At 44.3% G+C, this 21,241-nt stretch overlaps 1 protein-coding gene across 2 annotated transcripts; it reads right to left on the reverse strand.

Moving 5' to 3' along the window:
* Nucleotides 1–2,702: 2,702 nt before the first annotated feature.
* On the reverse strand, nt 2,703–20,194 carry poglut2 (protein O-glucosyltransferase 2). 2 transcript variants are annotated; one of them, XM_083777073.1, is made up of 10 exons: nt 19,559–20,194; nt 16,252–16,457; nt 15,452–15,657; nt 13,184–13,261; nt 11,747–11,919; nt 10,784–11,021; nt 6,562–6,771; nt 5,483–5,572; nt 4,945–5,049; nt 2,703–2,870 (listed from the first exon to the last, which is right to left on the reverse strand). In XM_083777073.1, exons 1-10 carry the CDS (start codon nt 19,831–19,833, stop codon nt 2,853–2,855), a joined length of 1,599 nt encoding a protein of 532 aa, XP_083633199.1. In that variant the 5' UTR covers nt 19,834–20,194; the 3' UTR covers nt 2,703–2,852. The 2 variants fall into 2 exon arrangements, with proteins under 2 accessions (XP_083633199.1, XP_083633200.1); XM_083777074.1 differs by lacking the exons at nt 15,452–15,657; nt 16,252–16,457; nt 19,559–20,194 and adding an exon at nt 15,195–15,243.
* Between the last annotated feature and the right edge of the window lie 1,047 nt (nt 20,195–21,241).

A 21,241-nucleotide genomic window follows, 5' to 3' on the forward strand; every position in this document is an offset into this window, starting at 1 on the left:
CATTTTATAATAAAGTTATCAACATTACTGTTGATTTACTTTATACCTTAAACCACCAATAGTATACAGTAATAACATTAAAATAGCATAATTAAAATGGTATTGTTCAGTGTTAGCATCACTGACATTACATACAGTAGCAAATGTATAATAGACAATGGACATTAGATAATAGTCTACGGCTTTTAATTATTGATTATTGAATATAGACAGTGATCCATAACAATGTATCATCATTATGTCTAACTGTGTTGGCCCAGTGTTACACTGACTCTACAAGGTGATATCTCCAGAGGGACAGTCTGAGCATTTCCAATGCCTGGATAGTGTGTCAGTGGAAGTGTGTGTGTGTGAAGGCGTATAAGTGTGTGTTCGTATCAGCATCAGAGAACGACAGCTGGACTCTGACACACTCAATGCTCCAAATTGTACCCGGTCCGACTCTCTCTTTCTCTGTCTAAGATTCTGTTAACCCACTTAGTCTCTCCAGTCTATGTTGTGTGACACCTCAACATCTCAAGGCCCTCAGAACCCAGGACGAGGTGCCAGCTGGTGCCTCCAAACCTCCACTGGTTGTGAGGAAACTGCTGTGTCTCTCCATACCTCACGCCGGTCAGATCATCAGACAGGACGTGTCCTGGATAGGCCGCGCCATGCCTCACATTGGTCAGATCATCAGACAGGACGTGTCCTGGATAGGCCGCGCCATGCCTCACATTGGTCAGATCATCAGACAGGACGTGTCCTGGACAGGCCGAGTCGGGGTCCAGAATGAGGGGAGTGTAGGAGACCATGTCCTTCATCTTGTCCCAGACTCTGAAGGTCAGGTTACCAGGTGTTTGTCCTGGTCTATCAGGGCTCCCGAGACCGGCTGTGCATGGTCCTGCAATTTTAACTGAACTTTAACTGAACTCTTTGTGGCCTTGGGAGTTCTGCAGCAACGGGATGTGTTCGGCTCTCGGGTGCTCCTCCACGGCGCTGATCGTGTCTGAAAGGGTTAATATGTCTCCGTTCAGACCCTCGATCTTCTCCTTCATCATCCGAGTCTTCTGCTGCTCCTCCTTCCTCAGCATGGCGACGCTGGCCGCCTCTTCGTCACGTAGAAACGGATGAAGCTTCTTAAACCGTTCCCTCATCTGCGCCTCTACGTGCCGGGTCTGGATCTTGATGTGTTCTGCCGTTTGGTCACAGTTTGTTTTGAGCGTGTTGAAGAGCTCCACAGTTTCTCCACTAAGGCGTTCAGTGATTTTTGGACTCTTGTGGAAGCGTGCAGCTCCGTCGATGGCTCTGAATCGGTGTTTGGGGTGTTTTTCGGAGTCTCGACACACGACGCACACCGGCAGTTGACATTTCAGACAGTACAGTTCGAGTTTCTCAGCGTGCAGACCGCAGAGACCCTCAGGCTCAGCCTGGCCAACGGCTGATTCGGTCTGGCTTATTAGCCAGGCTACCTCAGGCTCAGTTGAAGTTAGATCCGAAGTCCCGTTACTAGTCCGAACATGCGTTAAGGTCGGCGAACATGCACGGCTCCCGTGCCTCTGATTTCTCTGCTGTATGAAAGCCTCGCACAGGTTCTTCAGAGCCAGGTTTCTGGGCGGATCCACTGAATGACTCTCCTCCTTACAAACGGGACATTCCTTTAACAGCTTCTCTGCCCACCAGTCCTGCAGACAGGCTTTGCAGAAGCTGTGGCTACACGACAGGATAACGGGATCTTTAAAGATGTCAAAACACACAGGACAGGAAAAGTCCTCTTCTGAGAGACACAACTTGGAAGCCATTTTTGTCTCCGAGTTGAAGCAACAATTAAACACAACAAAACAAAAGGAAATCAGCCAGTCTTGTCTTCCTTAATGCTCCTTAATCCTCCCTGAAGTTTACTTTCACTTTGTTCCAGTGGTTTGGGTCGGTATTCCCTCCTGTAGCAGTGGTTTGGGTCGGTATTCCCTCCTGTAGCAGTGGTTTGGGTCGGTCTTCCCTCCTGTAGAAGTAGAAAGGCAGTCCGTCTCTCCACTGTCTGGAAGTTGTGTGGAATTCCGTGTATGTCTGATCCGTTTGTCTTTCATGTGTCGACAGTGTCGAGTTTCCAGCTTCTTTGTGAGCCGAGTCTGGTAGGGGGTAGCCTCGGATACCCAGACGTTAGGTAGGGGGTGGAGTTTTGACATGGCTGCTATGTGGTCAGCAGATGTGTTTGTGCCTGTTGCGCGCTGCCCCCCACCCCTTTCCCCCCCCCCCCCCCCACTGTATGTTTCTTTTCCCTTTGTATCTCCTTTATGATGAATTCCTGTTCTGTTCTTTGGCTATATAAAAGTGTCTATTTGTACGTCTCTAAATGTTTTGATGAATTGAACAAGGTGGACCCTCTTGTAAACAAGTGTAATGCTTTATTTATTGGGTCGTCCACTCACAGTTAACAGTCTTTGTATTGAGTTTGTGCTTGAAATGTACTGTAATTCTGCAAACTGTTAATAAATATTTCAATCAATGAGTTACAGACCGTAAGGTAATTGGTTCCATTTTGCATTCTCAAGTTACAGACCTGTAAGTGTCCATTTGGTTCGCAAGAACGGTCAATTTATCTGGGGACCCCCCCCTGCAACCTCTGGTGGTCCCTGGGACCCCATATTGAGAACCACTGAAGTAACCAGTTTAGTGTGCATGCATGCGTGACAAAGGACAGCATCAGGATCACCGTTAAAATATACAAACTGAAAAAATATTTTATTAAAAAATGGGTAAAGTAATATTTATACAATATTCATTAGACTTGGACATGCATGCCCACAATTCATACTTTCACAATTGTATAATACATCAGATGTAAAACAATGTTTTAATAAAAGATCTGTGGATCAGAGTTCATCCTTGACCTGCAAAATAAAGAAGAGGAAGATTTTTTTTATGAGAACTGAAATAAACTTACCGGTTGGTTATTCAGCTTTTGGATATTCACATAACTTATCGAAAAGGTACAATCAATCGCTATTCTTATGTGATTTCTATTTGTACAAGCTCTCGGCTATTTTCATTTAATCGACACAAAAGAGATTTTTTTTTTTCCTGGCTAGACTTCTGAGGAGTCACTCAGTCAAACTGGTCTGGTATTATATCCAATTCTGAACGGGCACCCATTTTGGTGTTAGCATTATGTTATGCTTTAGCTATTGAAAAATAGCAGATCTACAAGTTCGTAGCGCGCCACCGAGTGGCGCGCTACGAACTTTAGGTCTGCTATTTTTGAAAAATCGAAGAACGACTGACTTTTTAGAATCGGATCTCAGGTCAGAATGCGTTCATCAGACCAGCGTGTGTCCAGTGGAAACCTCGTATGAATCTGATCTCAGGTCAGAATGGGATATAGATCTTCATCAATAAGGTTGGGAGGCCTGGGCCGTGGCTCAGCGGTCCAGGCACCTCTATACTCTCACATGTTCTACACTCTCAATGTTCTCCTATAGGGGTTTTATTGTCTGACTTCTGTCTATTGTGCTTTTTCTTTTCTTTTCTTGTTATACAGTACATTTCTGTCCTCTCACTGTCCCTGCATGTTATCTGTATTCTAATGTTTAAGATATGCATGTTCAATATGATTGTTTTTTTTCTTTAAACAAACAAAAACAACTATGAATGTATAAACATGCCTGGAGAAGCCACTTGAGGGTTTTTAGGCTTTCTCCTTCACATTTCTTTATTGACCTTGTGTATCATTTCCGAAATATCTTTGTATGTGAAAATAAACAAACAAACAAACAAACCTTGGCTGGTAATCCAGTCTGGCAGTGTGCCGCGGGTTCGACTCCCGAGCCGACGGCCTTTATTAAACTGCATGTCACCCCCCCCCCCCCCCCCCCCATCTCTCTCCCCATTTCGTGTCAGCCTACTTGTCTGTCCCTCCATAAAAAATATAAAATAAAGGCGAAAGCCACAAAAAGAAATTGACGGCTTGACGGACTAAGGGCCGATTCGTACTCCTATTTCACCGCTGTAGTGCCGAAATAATTTCAGTTCATCAGAAATCTTCAGTAGACGGTACCCCCCCCCCCCCGAACCTCAAATGACGTCACATTGTAGGCTCTACAGAGCCAAATGACGTCACATTGTAGGCTCTACAGAGCCAAATGACGTCACATTGTAGGCTCTACAGAGCCAAATGACGTCACACTGTAGGCTCTACAGAGCCAAATGACGTCACATTGTAGGCTCTACAGAGCCAAATGACGTCACATTGTAGGCTCTACAGAGCCAAATGACGTCACATTGTAGGCTCTACAGAGCCAAATGACGTCACATTGTAGGCTCTACAGAGCCAAATGACGTCACATTGTAGGCTTTACAGAGCCGAACCCACTTTTATCCGGCTCTAAATATGAATCGGCCCTAACAGTTTTATGCCACGTCGAAGTTGCCCCATCAGTGTTTCTTTCTTTCTTTGTCCTTGTTTTTTTTCTCTCTCTCTCTCTCTCTGTTGATACTGCTATGTGTTAAGGTTGCACTAAACGGAATGTCGTTGTATGTCTCATACTATACAGTATACAGTGACAATAAAGATCTTATCTTATCATGTGATCAAGTCTGATCTTCCAAGAACCATGTATAAATGAGTGTAACCATCATGTGAAAATATGTTTTTTCTTTTTTTTGATTTCGCCTTTTATTTTATATTTTTTATGGAGGGACAGACAGTAAGCTGACAGGAAATGGGGAGAGAGATGGGGGGGGGGGGGGGGGTGACATGCAGTAAAGGCCGTCGGGATCAGGAGTCGAACCCGCGGCACACTGCCAGACTGACTGGATTACCAGCCAGGGTGCCTGGACCACTGACTTCAATGTGATAATATACACAGTATATTTTTATACTAATCTCATGATGGCTGTTTTGTTTTAAAATCTACCCAGAGAGACATACAGTACAGTACAGTACAGTGACGCTGTGCTACTCCTTACCGCCGTCCGGTGGCAGAAACACGGGAACAGGTCGTCAGAAGGCTGGTCTATGAGCTCCATGCCCTCACGGACCGTAGGCTCTGTGACCTGGAGTCTGGCGTACTCCTGAACACACACACACATGAGACATTAACCACTTAACCCATTCTGACCTGAGATCAGATTCATACGAGGTTTCCACTGGACAACACACTGGTCTGATTAACCCATTCTGAACCTGAGATCAGATTCTAAAAAATGTCAGTCGTTCTTCGATTTTTCAAAAATAGCAGACCTACAAGCTCATATCGCGCCACTCGGTGGCGCGATATGAGCTTGTAGATCTGCTATTTTTAAATAGCTAAAGCACATAGATCTACCAGTAGATCACAAAGGTTGTGCAGGTAGACCACATGACATGGCCCTAAAACATATATCATTTAAATAAAGATATATATAATTTGGCATCTGACACTTGAAGTAAATCAAATCAGCCTTTATTTATATAGCACATTATAACACAACCAAGGTTGATGGGTTAACGGGTAAGAGATGTTACCTCAAACAGCTTGTGGTAGTAACAGAATATGCTATCTCCCAAGAGGTTGTCGCGGGCAAACTTTTGACCAGCCAAAGCAATTTTCCTCGCCTGAAAGAGAGAGAGAGAGAGAAAACCATAGCAGTGCAAGTTGTCCACCGTTACAGAACATAAACACAACTAAGTGTCACAACTAGTTCACAAGGTTTTAATCTGGGCCTGGGTCCAGAATAATCTTCACATTATCATTATCATGAAGTGATCCCAATTATAATGTCAGTTTCAATACATAAAAGGAGTAATTCACCAAAAAAAGTATTTTCTATCAATTGTGGCATTCCTGTGCCAATAATTTGATGACAGAGTTATTGGTCAATATGAGACTCAGTAGGGGACTCTTGAGTCTCTTTGAGACTAAAGTGCCAGTTCTATTTTAGCCAGTGCTTTATCTCTAAACTTCTTTGCCTTTTTGAAAAAAATAGTTTTGAATAGTTCAAATCTACGAGCTCACAACGTGTCGATGTAGATTGGCTAGTTGAACAATTTTAAAATATATATATTTTATTTTATTTTATAAAGTTTAGGGATAAGCTGGCCTTATCTCCGCCGGTCATCATAATGATTGTCTCAGGAATGCCACATGAACCCAAGGCGTAAATAAGTCATTTTTTGGGTGAATAATTTTAAATGTATTGATAAAAAGCAGGGAATGAATCCTAATGCAGTTTTAAAGACCTTTTAAGCGTCGTACGAAGCCAACTCGAGTCGAGACAAATCATGACAACAAATAATTACAAAGAAGAAAAACAACAACAAAATAAGTGTTGTAACCTGCCGTTTTTTTTCTACTTTCTAATTCTTTGTTTGGCCCAAAACAGTGTGTTTATTGTCATGATTTGTCACGACAAGAATTGGCTTTGTCCGCGGTGTATAAACGTCTCTAAATAAATACTTTCTGAAAAGTCTATGAGGAAAATGAACAGGGATTTATTTTCCGGGTCTCTCGAGGGGGGCGGGACTGCGACGCTCTATTGGGTTCCACTGTATGTTTGTCGAGCCTTTCGTCAGGATGTGCTCATCACCATCATCATCATCATCACCTCTTCATCGTGGTCCCGGGCCCACTGGATAACGTCCAGCAGGTCTGTGAGATCTGCTTTAACAGGGATGTAGTGTTCCCAGGGCCTCAGCTGCCTGTAGAAGTGTTCGTAGTAGCCCGAGTCCTGTTTCAGAACCACGCTGTCTCCGGCCAGCAGGTACGGAAGCCTGTAGGCCGCCACGGTGCCGTCCACGTTGATCTGGTACTTGTACTGAAGGGAAGGAGGAGGGACAGCAGAATGGTGCTGAGAGTCAGACAGGGTTATTTCCAGTGTTGGAACTAATGCCCTTACATTAAGTTACTTTACATAAAGAAACTACTTTTTGCTGTAACTTTTAACGTAACTCTTTACATTTTCGAATTTAGTAACGCCATTATAGTTACTGTGTTTTCAATGGGTGAGTTAGTAGTTACCCACGTTACGTAATGTGAACCTTCTTTTCCTGTTTTTTTTTTCCACTGTATTGGCAAACCACAACTGGAGCAGTGACATTAGGGATTTTTTTTCCTTGAAAACAATCGTGTATATATATTTTTAGAACCTTTATTTTTTTCGTTTTTTTAGTAAAGTAAAGTAACTAGTTACTTTCACAATTTAGTAACTAGTAAAGTAATTAGTTACTTTTTCAGACTAGTAACAATAACTATAACTAATTAGTAATTACTTTTTTAAAGTAACTTGAACAACACTGGTTATTTCTACTGAAGGAAGGAAGTGGGACAGCAAAATGGTGTCTGAGACTACAGGGTTATTTCTTCGTGTAACTTAACCAGGGGTGGCAACAAGTACTCACATTTTCTTACTTAACCCCTTTTGGGGCGGGAACCCCTTTTGGTGTTCTAAGCATTATGTTATGCTTTAGCTGTTCAAAATAGCAGATCTACAAGCTCATAGCACGGCACTGAACTTGTAGGTCTGCTTTTCTTTTTTTTTATCGTGAAAATGTGCCTAAAATCTTTGAATATAATTATTACAGAGTGAACATCTTTGCTTCTGGGGGGGGGGGGGGGGGGGGGGGGGGGGGTTTGCTGGAATAAAAAAAAATCAGATGGCGCCCGGCGGCCAATTACATATAATCTTGGGGGTCCTAGACATGAGAGTGTTTGAGAACGACTGACATAAACATGAGTCTTTCAGAAAACTGTGAGGATTTCGAAGGACATTTGTAGAATCGACCTCAGGTCTAGATGGGTTAACCAGGGGTGGCAACGTAGGTAGGGCTTTAAGCAACTAGTCGACTATTCAACTAGTCGACTATTCAACTAGTCGACTATTCAACTAGTCGACTAGTAAATCCACAAGTCGACCTTGTTGGTACTAGTTGACTAGTTGCTAAGAAAAAAAAGGGGGGGGGGGGTTCCCGATTTTGTAGGCCTCAAGATCAGGTAGATTAGGTAGACTATTAGTTATAGTCACCAATGTACACCGTTTTTAAATGTACAAATATTTATTTACAATTTTATTATTATTATTTATTTTACATAATAGGTAGTTAAACAACTAGTCGACTAGTAAACCAGGCAACTAGTCAACTAGTGAAAATGACTAGAAGTGAATGCCCTAGTGGCAACAAGTACTCACATTTTCTTACTTACGTGAAAGTATCAATACTGCAATATAGAAATACTCTGTTATGAGTTCATATTCAAAATTGACTTGAGTAAAAGTACTCGGAAGTATTGGCATTAAAATTTACTTAACGGACCGAAAGTAAAAGTAATCATTACGCATTTAATAGCAGATCTATAAATTTAGAAAAAAAATATATAGGGCTGAAAGTGTTCAATTTGAGTATTGTTGGAGAGCTTTGGTTTGCTTTTTTACCTGTTTTTTAGTTTGTTATGGTCTTTTGCTTCTCTGTTGTGATGGTTTAGTGTGTTTAACCCATTCAAACCGGGCACCCATTTTGGTGTTAGCATTACGTTGTGCTTTAGCTATTGAAAAATAGCAGATCTACAAGCTCATATCGCGCCACCGAGTGGCGCGATACGAGCTTGTAGGTCTGCTATTTTTTGAAAAATCGAAGAGCGACTGACATTTTTAGAATCTGATCTCGGGTCAGAATGGGTTAATCAGACCAGTGTGTGTCCAGTGGAAAACTCGTATGAATCTGATCTCAGGTCAGAATGGGTTAAGCTCCTTTTGGGTGATTGAGAGGATAGTAGCAAATCTTTGTTTGCTCCTATTTGTCACTTTATTTTATTTTTGAGGGGCGCTCTACTCCACTTCTAGTAAAGTCCAGTAGATGGCAGTATTAAGCTAGCCTGCTCTCAACAGCAAGCTGTGAAGGAACAGGGCAGAGCAGATGAATGAAGTGTCCAGATATTTTGGGCGGGAACCCCTGTTGGTGTTTTAAGCATTATGTTATGTTTTAGCTATTGAAAAATAGCAGACCTACAAGCTCATAGGCTTGTAGCGTTTAAAATCGTTAAAATGTGGAGCAAATCTTTGAATATATTTCAGAGCGAACATTTTTAACTAAGATATTTGCTTCTGGGGGGGTCCTTGGAACTACATATTTTGAGATGGGGGTCCGTGGCCCAATAGAGATAATTCTGGGGGTCCTTGACATGAAAAAGGTTGAGCACCACTGACATAGAAACATGGGTTTTTCAGAAAAATCTTAGGATTTAGAAGCCTTTTTTAAATTGACCTCAGTCCAAAATGGGGTTTAACTGCCGTGGTCAGCTAAAAGTGTTCACCATTTATTGTTCATTTGATGGGACACTGGTGAAAGTGTTATTATTACTCTTAGAAAAAAAGACAGCAAATGGAGCAAGGTTAATTAACAGTTTCCGTGCTTTGAATGGATTACTCCAGGTTAATGTCGCTGCCATATCGGAGATACGCAACTTTTGTTTTATGTGTTTAATCCGCCGCAATGTAATAATTAAAAAGAAAATCCGTCTTCGCCGCAGAGAAAGAGTGTAGATGCATCTGTTTTGATGAGGAAACGGAAATCGTCACATGCTGTGGGCTGCTAGGGCTTCTGGGAAATTGAGGCCAATGTAAACGAATGGGGTTCAACGCCTCATGGAGGAGGGTCCTGTGCTGCGTCTTCCGGGTGTACCAAGATGGCGGGTGGTCCAGCCGTTCATAACAAACGGTGGAAGCTTTTTTCGCTCGATTTTCGCGGATTAAAAGCCCAAATAATTCAGCGTATGCTCTAAAGGTAATACAACAATCTCGGCAGTGAAGGGGGGTTGATTAAAAGTCTGATAAATCGTTTTCCGCAGTCAAACTGTTATTAATGAGAACTTTTTTTTGTATTTTATGAGGTCCTTATATGATGTCACTTTTTATATGGAAAGCACTTTGGGTCAACTTCTGTTGTTTTTAAAAGTGCTATATCATTTTATAAATAAAGGTGACTTGACCGAAAATAAGCCTCTTCGACTTACTTACTTGGGTTTAAGTTAAGCTAATCTAATACAAAGCCATATATCTAAAAGAGGCTATTAGTCAGTGGTGGAAGAAGTACTCTTTTTTTACTTGAGTAAAAGTATCAATACCACAATGTGATAAACCTAGAAATAATTATATGAAAAAATTATAGGAACTATAACGTTTTCAAATAATTGTAGTCGAGTAAAAAGTACAATATTTTCCTTTTTAGTGGAGTAGAACTTAAGTAAAAGTAATGATAATTGGAAATACGCAAGTAAAAAAAAAAAACAGAAAAAAAAACAATTGCACAGTACAGGTACAGTACAGTACAGTACAGTACAGTACAGTACAGTACAGTACAGTACTTGAGCGTAAATGCACTTAACCCATTTAGGCCTGACGTCGAAATTTAAAAAATGTCTTCTAAATTACTTCTCCGAAATACCTCATGTTTCTATGTCAATATTTCATGTCAAGGACCCCAAAAATGATATGTAATTGGCCTCCGACCCCCATCTGAAAACATGTTATTCCAGAAGCAATGATTTGAGTTATAAACGTTCGCTCTGAAAGAATATATATTCAAAGTTTGCACCATATTTTCACGATAAAAATAAATAATATAGCAGACCTACAAGCTCGTAGCGCGGCACCGAAGCTTGTAGATCTGCTATTTTTCAATAGCTGAAGTATAACATAATGCTTTAAAACACCAAAAGGGGTTCCCGTCCAGAATGGGTTAAGTTACTTTCCACCACTGTGAGGTCAGAGCAGAGCCCCCTGGAACGCCAGGAGGGTCTCAGGAGGGTCTCGGGGGGGGAGTCGGGGGTCTCACCTTGAAGAAGTCGAAGAAGGAGATGTGTTTGACCAGCGGCCCGTAGAGGCCCTCGTCGTGCTTGAAGAAGAAGAAGTTGGTGAAGGCGGCGTCCAGCGCGGCGGGGTGCGCGCGCGACAGCTTCACCATCTCCAGGCGCTCCTTGCGGCTGTCCCGCCCCCTCCAGAACGCCGTGGCGTTCTTCTGCTCCCACGGCGGGCCGGTGTTGGCCTGCACCGACATCATGTCCAGACTCACTCTGGTGGCCAGGAGGGGGAGACAGAGAGGCAGAGATACTGTACTCATACTGCACCGACATCATGTCCAGACTCACTCTGGCTCGGCAGAGAGACAGAGAAACAAAAGGGGTTCCCGTCCTGAATGGGTTAAGAAAGTTCCCACGGACCTAGTGTAGGAGCCAAAATATACATTTTGTTTTTTCCCCACGCTTGGGTTTTCGTTGTGCCACAGCCCTTACCTGGTTGATGAGCTCCTGCTGTGTGTGTCTGCTAATCACTTTACTTATGTCAGCTGTGTGTGTCCGGGCAGTGGCATTCAGTGAGAGAATGGGGGTGAGCTCTCTAGACTCAATATTTTCTGCTGACCGTTTATCTACGTTTTGAACGTTTATACCAACAGAGTACGTTTTCATTTATCAACATTTCAGTACATTTTTGGACCTTGTTTATTTGTCAATAAATCACCTTAACTACAATAAGAACCTTTCTGGATTTGATTGAAAGAAACGCGTCGTACAGTTCCTGCCGACAAGCTCAGCCTCATAGCACTACTTCTAATTTGATTTGATGGGAAGAAGTAGTCGCTACAACACCTGGTGACATTCATTATTAATATTTACCATATCAACACGTCTGTGTGGGCGCAGTACATTTGATTTACATTTGACAATTTAAACGTTGCTTTAGGTAAAAGAAATGGTGTGGGGGGGGGGGGGGGGTGGGGGGGGACATGGTGCCTTATTACCTGCCCATGGTCTCGAGGACCGACTCGGTGAGGTCGTAGGTGGGCATGACGATGTCCCGGGTGTCGTTGGAGCCGCACCAGGAGAAGATGGCGTGGAGCTTCTCCGGGTCCTTCCTCTTCTCCAGCGGCCAGTCGCCCAGGTTGACGAAGAACTCCAGGTCAGGCAGCCGGACCTGGAGGACACACACGATAGCAGGAGGAGGAGTTAAACCATTTTAGGACTGATGTCGATACAAAAAAAAAAGGTCTTCTAAATCCTAATAGTTTTCTGAAAAACCCCCATGTTTCTATGTCAGGTGGTGCTCAACCTTTTTCATGTCAAGGACCCCCAGAATTATCTCTATTGGGGCCACGGACACCCCATCTCAAAATATGTAGTTCCAGGGACCCCCCCAAAGAAGCCAATATTTTAGTTAAAAATGTTCGCTCTGGCCCAGGCCGTGGCGTAACGGTCTGGGCACCGGACTGGTAATCCAGTCGCAGTGTGCCGCGGGTTCGACTCCCGAGCCCGACACGGCCTTTACTGCATGTCATCCCCCCATCTCTCTCCCGTTTCCTGTCAGCCTACTGTCTGTCCCTTCAAAAATCAATAAAAGGCGTAAGCCGCAAAAAAATATCTTAAAAAAAAAAAATCGCTCTGAAATATATATTCAAAGATTTGCACCACAAAAATAGCAGACCTACAAGCTCTTAATGCTTTAAAACACCAAAAGGGGCTCCCGCCCCAAAATGGGTTAAGCCCGGTTTATAGTGACAGTGCTAATTCGTCGATTAAAAAACGATGATGAAAAATGTTTGTAGACTATCTTTTTTTCATGACATGAAAATCACTCTGGGACAAGTCGGTCATTTTGTCATATAAAAAGACAGGTTCCGTCAGTAAAGCACAATAAATGCACTACTACACAATACATGCCTTTAGTTAGACAGCAATTATGTGCCGCATAACTGATCGAATGCCTAATTGTCAACTTCAATGGTACACATAGTGATTTTTTTGTTCAAAATAATTTGTTCAAAGATTGTCGGACAACAACTTCAGATACTTTATACATCCACGTATGATAACAGCATCCTAAGGTTAGCAAGGAATATCCCCTCTAATACTAAGCATGATGTATTGTATGGAGAATATAGGTTGCTGCCTTCAGGAAGGAGATATGGTGTACCAGCATACAATAAGGTCAGACTAAAGAGGTCCTTTGTCCACCAGTCGACCTTGAGGCTTAATCAGGAGTTGTAGTAGCCACGGGGTAATCTCTTGTCTTTATGTATGTAAATTGTCTTGTTCTTTGTGTCAAATGTATGTGTATGTGTTCTGCATACATGGCTGCTGTGTCGCGAGACACATTTCAGTGTGAACTGACAATAAAGTACTATATCATATATCATTTTACGATCATATTATGCAAATTCCATTATACAAGACACTCTTACCTTTCTGGTGAGTGACAGAAGAAACGCATCCATAAAGATCCTGAAACCTACATGCTCTCCCATCGTCTGGATGTACACCTGAGAAACGACACGCATACAGTAGCAGTCATATGATTATTACATGATATCAAAATCATGAATGGTACTTAACTGGCCTCATAACATAGGAAGCCACTGTATGCCAGATGCAGACAATCATAAATAACATGATAAAAGTAATGAATATCTGTGGCTCATTCATAGTCTGGATTTCCGGTGGTGAGGTGACCACCGCACTATACAACATGACGTCACTGAGCCGCGGTGAAGAGCAAACCACCGCCACCGCTCCAGCCCTTCTCTCTGTTTTTACTCGCCACCGCTCAACGTTATTTCAGCTGGTCACCACACCACCGGAGCGGTGGTCGGCTCACCACCGGAGCGGTGGTCACCTCACCACCGGAGCGGTGGTCACCTCACCACCGGAGCGGTGGTCACCTCACCACTGGAGCGGTGGTCACCTCACCACCGGAGCGGTGGTCACCTCACCACTGGAGCGGTGGTCACCTCACCACCGGAGCGGTGGTCACCTCACCACTGGAGCGGTGGTCACCTCACCACCGGAGCGGTTGTCACCTCACCACTGGAGCGGTGGTCACCTCACCACCGGAGCGGTGGTCACCTCACCACTGGAGCGGTGGTCACCTCACCACCGAAAATCCAGACTATGAATGAGCCTTAAAAAAAAACTAAAAAAAAGGCATTTTCATTTTTTCAAAAGAATCCATTTGCATTATTTTATCTACCCCCAGACACACCGGTATACCAGTTGACATGGGAACCCAGTTGAAACCACAGACACAACCATCAATCACTAGGAATGACTAGACGCCCTCGGGCAGGGGAATGGTCGTCAAAACGTAATATCGCCGTTACAACAAGGACCTGAAATGGAAGTCCAGGGTCACCTGGATGTCACCTGGATGTCCTGTTGCACAAAGAAAGCCCCGCCAGGCAGGGCTCTGCTCGGCTCTGCTTTGTGTCTGTTTTATGGGCCCTCCGAGTTACTAGGAACTGAATATACATGATGCTGCACGCAGGGGAAACCAGGAGGAATGTCTCTCTGTGTGTGTGTGTGTGTGTGTGTGTGTGTGTGTGTGTGTGTGTGTGTGTGTGTGTGTGTGTGTGAGACAGACAGACATGCTTGACCTTCTCATGCCTATTTTTATCTCAAAGTCTGACTTCATGCACATTCACTGTCTTGTCTTGTATTGTGTTTGATATAACCTATATATGACCTATGACCTAACTGTAAAGCACTTGATCATGTATGCCCTGCCTGTGAAGCACTTTGAACTGCGACCCCGTATGAAAGGTGCTTTTTATTTAAATAAAGCTTATTATTATTATTATTATTATTTTATTATCTATTCCTAGATCAGTGGTTCTCCAAACTTTTTAATTTCAGTTAAAACTCTGAGAGTGTACGAATGCAACCAAACGGACCCTTACGGGTCCATTTGAGCAAAGCTTTTTACCACAAAACATACAAGTAAAACGGATTCCCCTTTGGGGTAGCGGTGGCCCAAAGGGTTTGCGGAGCGGTCTTGATATCGCTAGTTCGTATCCCCCGGACCGGCACGTTAAAATTACCACCGCTGAAGTGCCCTTGAGCAAGGCATTGAACCTCTACCATGAAATGTTCTATGAGCAGGGCCTGGCTGTAAACAAGTTCTTGAGCTTAGTCCAGTTACCCTGGGTAAACATAGTACCTTTCATTTCCTTTCCCTCACATCAGATATCAGATTTCTTTCTTTTGTTTTTACCTTGTTGTCTTTGACGGTGTAATGACACAGGCTCTGCTCTGCCTCTGTCCAAAGCGCTGGGTGACCTGTAGTGTTTTTACCTTGTTGTCTTTGACGGTGTAGTGGGTGACCTGTAGTGTTTTTACCTTGTTGTCTTTGACGGTGTAGTGGGTGACCTGTAGTGTTTTTACCTTGTTGTCTTTGACGGTGACCTGTAGTGTCTTTACCTTGTTGTCTTTGACGGTGTAGTGACACAGGCTCTGCCTCTGTCCAAAGCGCTGGGTGACCTGTAGTGTTTTTACCTTGTTGTCTTTGACGGTGTAGTGGGTGACCTGTAGTGTTTTTACCTTGTTGTCTTTGACGGTGTAGTGTTTTTACCTTGTTGTCTTTGACGGTGTAGTGACACAGGCTCTGCCTCTGTCCGAAGCGCTGGGTGACCTGTAGTGTTTTTACCTTGTTGTCTTTGACGGTGTAGTGTTTTTACCTTGTTGTCTTTGACGGTGTAGTGACACAGGCTCTGCCTCTGTCCAAAGCGCTGGGTGATCTCCTGGGCGTTGCGCTCCAGGTCCACGCGGGGGAACCGGGCCAGGTCGGCCTCTATCTGGGGGTAGGACGAGGGGCAGTGCATGTCCCGCTGCCAGGCGGAGCCGCTGGGCTGGGGGCAGTCACAGCCCTCGTGGTAGACCGGGCCTGGAGGAGACACAGGACATTAATGTGACATGAATGGGATCCGTGCAGGTGCGGAGTGACGTGTGTGTGTGTGTGTGTGTGTGTGTGTGTGTGTGTGTGTGTGTGTGCGCGCGCACGCAAAGCAGCTCGCAACATACTTTTCAATCTCCTCCATTATAGGCAGTCGGTCTATTTGGAGGAGCAGGTGTTTTTTTGTACCCGCAATGTTTTTTCTTCTCCCAGGTTGTTGGTAATAATGACAGACTGAAGTGACCAATGTTGGCTGTAAATAGACGTTCGTGTGTTGCCTATATTCTGTACGTTTAGGGCTCGTTTTCAAGCTCAAGTTGTGAGCTTGTAGATCGGCCATTTTCAGCATGTGTAAAAACAGTCATTACGACGGCATCGAGGCCCGCCAAAATACATTTCAGACGACTAAATCAACTGTAGATTTAGTCGACTACAATCTTATGATATTCAGTCGACTAAAACTAGACTAACACTAAAAATAAAGCATTCCAGGTGACAGGTAAAATGTGACTGAAACTAAATGAAAACTATTGAAGAGACTGTGCCAAAAACATCCCCGGCGGGACCGATCGACGCCGCCGTTACCTTTGACGGTGAACGGAGACGTGTGGACGTGCTGCTGGTTGAGCAGGACGTGGACGTGCAGGTGGTCGTAGCTGGCGTACATCCGGTAGCGCACCAGGAAGGAGCCGTCGCCGCGGTCCAGAACCTGGACCCAGATCCTGGTGAACTGCTCCGACGGGGACACGATCTTCACCTCGAACGTCTTCTCGCCGGGCGACCTCGTCAAGCTGTTGCGAAGGAAGGCAGGGGGGGAAGAAAATGAATGAATCAGCCTCACCTGCTCCATGGCCTTGTGGTTAGACTCTGCAGGGCTGCCCAAAAGGTAGATCATGATCTACCAGTATAGATCACAAAGGCTGTGCAGGTAGATCACCCTATGCTCCTAAACATATATTTAATTTAAATATAAAAAAAACTTTTTGGAATCTGACATTTGTTGTCAGTACAGCATTACAAAGTTATATATAAAAACACCCTACCAATTGCATTTTCCTCTATTTCCCCATTCCAAGTGTCGTTGTGTTTTGTCTTGCTGTATGCAACGCCAGCGACGCTATTCAAAGCCCCCTCAGGTACATTTTGAACCCATTCTGACCTGAGATCAGATTCATACGAGGTTTTCCACTGGACACACACTGGTCTGATTAACCCATTCTGACCTGAGATCAGATTCTAAAAATGTCAGTCGTTTTTCGATTTTTACAAAAATAGCAGACCTACAAGCTCGTATCGCGCCACTCGGTGGCGCGATATGAGCTTGTAGATCTGCTATTTTTCAATAGCTAAAGCATAACATGATGCTGACACCAAAATGGGTGCCCGGTCAGAATGGGTTGAACACATTTCAGCAATGGGATCATATTTTTTCTGGTGGGTACATCTTGTTGAGCTGGTCATTTTTGAAAGTGGCTCTCAAGTTAAGAAAGTGTGGGCACCCCTGGGTTAGAGTGTCCGCCCTGACACTGGGAGGTCAGGGTTCGATCCCCGGCCGGGTCATACCAAAGACTGTAAAAAAATGGGACCCGATGCCTCCCTGCTTGGCACTACTCAGCATCAAAGGGTTGGATTGGGGGGGTCAAATCTACTAATCAAATGATTCCCGAGCTGCAGCTCACCGCTCCTTGGCTGCGGCTCACCGCTCCAAAGAGATGGGTCAAATGCGGAGAACAAATTTCACTCGCGGTAAACGTGTGTGACAAATCGTACGACTTTGAATCTCTGTCTGGACCATCCCCCGTCCAGTGTGTGCATCTGACAGAGCTTCAGAATAAGAATAGATAGAACAGACAACAGCACATCCTCCGGACTTTTGGTGCTGAGCCAAACTGTTAAACTTAACAGATATCATGAACAAAAAGCAAGGGCTTTCCCATTTTTACCTCCTTTATGATGAATTCCCGTTCTGTTCTGTAACTATATAGAAGTGTCTATTTGTACGTCTCTAAATGTTTTGATGAATTGAACAAGGTGGACCCTCTTGTAAACAAGTGTAATGCTTAATTGGGGTCGTCCACTCACAGTTAACAGTCTTTGTATTGAGTTTGTGCTTGAAATGTACTGTAATTCTGCAAACTGTTAATACATATGTCAATCAATCAATGTCCTGCCTGTGCTTGCACAAGCAGGACTGGAACCGTATCATAATTCATCTTTGGGAGTGACAAGAAATATGACTAAACGGTAAACAGGACACCCACACTGCCGTACTGTAAGTGGACACGTTGACTGGGCCCCAACATCTGGCCCCAGGGCAGTTGTTCATGTGAAAAGAATGATCAATGGAGGATGTCCTCGAAAGACGCCCTTTCATGTCTAGCCTGTGACGCCAGCAGTTGGTTCAGCTTTCTGACATCTTACACCTCTGTGTATTTACTACGCTCCCGTCGCTACATTGTACTTAATTGGCCGACACGCAAAACGCAAACAAATGGACACAATGTACCAAAAGAACATGAACGAAGCGTTGGGCTCCATGCTCAGAGTCCGAGTTCCAATTAAAACAAATCGGGAAATTGTTTTGGGGAATAAAATGTTAGAAGATTTTTTTCCCCCCACTATAGGCCCACCCAGCCAGGAACAGGCCATACTGGCCTGGGGAAGAAACAAACACCTCAGGATCCCCCCAATGACAAATGTGGCATTCAGGAGGGAAATAGAAGAGGGCGTTAACCCCAGCTAAATGACTTTATAATACAGTTTAACCACTTAGTTAATAGTCCGGTCCTTGACAATATATGGTCCACTTACTAACATAACGGTCTGTGACTCATGAGTGTACACGTTTGCCTCCATTTGTACACCCAGGGTTAAAGAAACAGGATTATAACACCAACAGTACAGTACAGTACAGTACAGTACAGTACAGTACAGTACAGTACAGTACAGTACAGTACAGTACAGTACAGTACAGTACAGTACAGTACAGTACAGTACAGTACAGTACAGTAGCCTACTTAAGTACAAATGTGTGGAGTATTTCCAATTTTCTACATTTTTACTTCTAGGCTAAGTCCACTATACTTCTCAGAGGAAAGTATTGTAGTCTACTATAGTAGGCATCTATAGTTACGTTGCAGATACAAATTATTATATTATAAAACATTTTACATAGGATATCGCTATTGTGTGCTTGCTGCAGCTATTGCCAAAAGAAAAATTGTACTTTTTACTTTTGGTACTTAAATTATATTTTGATGCCAATACGTTCAAGTAACACAGAATCTAGCCTATATCAGTGGTTCCCAAATGGGGGGTCCGGGGACCAACAGGGGTACCTGAGGGAGTTCTAGGCGGTCCCCAGCTAAATGATAGTTTGGAACCAAATGGACCCTTATGGGTCTGTAACTCAGAGAGTGTACAAATGGAACCAAATGGACCATTATGGGTCTGTAACTCAGAGGACCCGTTAGGGTCCATTTGGTTCCATGTGTACACTCTCAGAGTTAAAATAACATTGATTTTACAATATAAATTGGGGGTCCCAGAGATAGAAATGCCATTAAATGGGGGTCCGTAGCCTAATGCATGTCGGGGGTCCTTGACATTAAAAAGGTTGAGAATCACTGCTAGAGCCGTAAAGATCTTCTCTTATGGGGGGTCCCTGGCATGTCTTTTCAAATGGGGGTCCCCAATGCTAATTAGTGTCAATTTGGGGGTCCTTGACATGAAGAAGTTTGGGAAGCAATGGCCTATATACAGTATATAATATACTGTAGACTAGACTATATACTGGTGTAATAAATACTCTCAGTATAAGCCTACTGTACTACTATATAATATGTAATATACTAGGCCCTTGATCTCTCTCTAGTGTCCGACTCCTACTCACTTTCTCCCCGAGCCGTCCAGCGCCTGGATGAAGAAGAACCGGGCGGGCAGGACAATGTTCGCCTCCAGTCCGGGTCCCCACACCAGACCGGCCGCTGCTCTCTGCCGCTGCTGCGGCGCCGGCGGCGGGTCCGAGGGCGCCGGGTCCGGGGAGGGCGAGGAGGACGAGCCGCCGCCGGTGGCGCCGAGAACCAGAAGCAGACAAAGTCCAGGCGGTTCGAGTCCCAGTCCCAGCAGCAGCAGCAGCAGCAGCCACGAAAATACTTTATGTAACATGGTTTGCAGCGTCGCTGAAGTGATGATGATGATGATGATGATGATGATGTGTGACTGTGCGTCAACTGTCAAGTTGGATTTATTCAACCCTTAAACTTGCCATCATGTCGACGACGTGATGATGATGATCGATCATCCCGATGGAAGCAATAGGAGGAGGGGAGACGGAGATCAAGGAGAAGAATCATCTGGTGGTTGGTTGGTGTGTTTTTTCCCTCGCCCCTCCTATAGACTAGATTAAAGAGGCCGGTGGATTCGATACAACAATGTGTCTTTTCTTCTTGTCTGCTTCTTCAGAGAGACGTGCCGCCCGCTGAGCTTCTGGTGGTGTTGTTGTATCCATTTAAGTTACGACGTTATTACCTATAAACGTCCCTATAGACTTTCTCTAATGCATTGTTTGTTTTTAGGAACTGTTATATCGTTCACGTGCAGACAGACAGACAGACAGACAGACAGACAGAGTGAGTGATCAACTCCTCCTGGGAGAGGGGGGGTGGGGTGTGGGGGGGGGGGCAGATGCATGCTGGGTGTATAGTGTAGTGTTCTGTTCCCATTGGCCGCCCCGCCCCCACCGCCGACCAGCCGAGCAAAGCGGAGTCGAGTCTCAGTCTGCACGAAAAATAACAGCGTCCGGTCAGTGCTTTTCAAAGCAAAAGGCTCCTGTAGACTCCATAACCAGCCACACACGCGCACGCGCGCGCACACACAGTCTCACACACACACACACACACACACACACACACACAACGTATGGAAACGTATTGTGGGCCCAATTCTCATGAAAATGATACCGGAGGAAATCACATTTAGGGTTCACTCGTCAAACTGGCGGTGATGAGGATGGTGACGGAAAGAACAATGTTCATTGTTCAGTGTAAAAAAACTAATGTCATTTGTACAAAAAGAAGTGGAGAAAGAGAACGGCCAATATTACGCAAGGAACGCATGAGAGAATCAAGGGAGCGCTCCTCAGAGCGCAACTGCATGGGAGAAAATAACGAAGTTTCAGAGAGGATTCAAAATGCATATTCTGTAATGTTAATCACAAATCCAAGAACTGTATTGAACTGACTGTTGAAATAAGCAGAGAAACACCGAGGAAACAAGGCAGGTGTTTTTGTATGTCTGGACTCTGGTGGTAGGCAGGCATGTCGCGCGTAATTGTAGAACGCAGGGCATTCACTGTGAAGAGTGCGGGCGCAGACAGACACCACAAAACGGTTTGCAATCAAACAGCCAGTCAATATACAGCGCATGATAGACGCGCCGACCACGGCAACGACAGACAGGCTGACCAGTGACCAGTGTTGCAGATGCAGTTAGTAGGCCTAGTGTAGCAAGAACTCTGACAATACAGTATTACTGCAGACAGCTATACCATTTGGATAGATGCACCAACGCAACG

Source organism: Protomyctophum parallelum, assembly GCF_964188405.1.
Source record: "Protomyctophum parallelum genome assembly, chromosome: 11".
NCBI lineage: Eukaryota > Metazoa > Chordata > Actinopteri > Myctophiformes > Myctophidae > Protomyctophum > Protomyctophum parallelum.

Bases quoted from the DNA above. Each gene is read 5' to 3' on its own strand.
- poglut2 (XM_083777073.1), bottom strand. From the start codon at position 19,833: ATGTTACATAAAGTATTTTCGTGGCTGCTGCTGCTGCTGCTGCTGGGA. The intron at 15,658-16,251 runs GTAACGGCGGCG...TGTCTCCTCCAG, and splicing joins GTCTCCGTTCACCGTCAAAG to GCCCGGTCTACCACGAGGGC. The intron at 11,920-13,183 runs GTAAGAGTGTCT...TGTGTCCTCCAG, and splicing joins TTCTGTCACTCACCAGAAAG to GTCCGGCTGCCTGACCTGGA.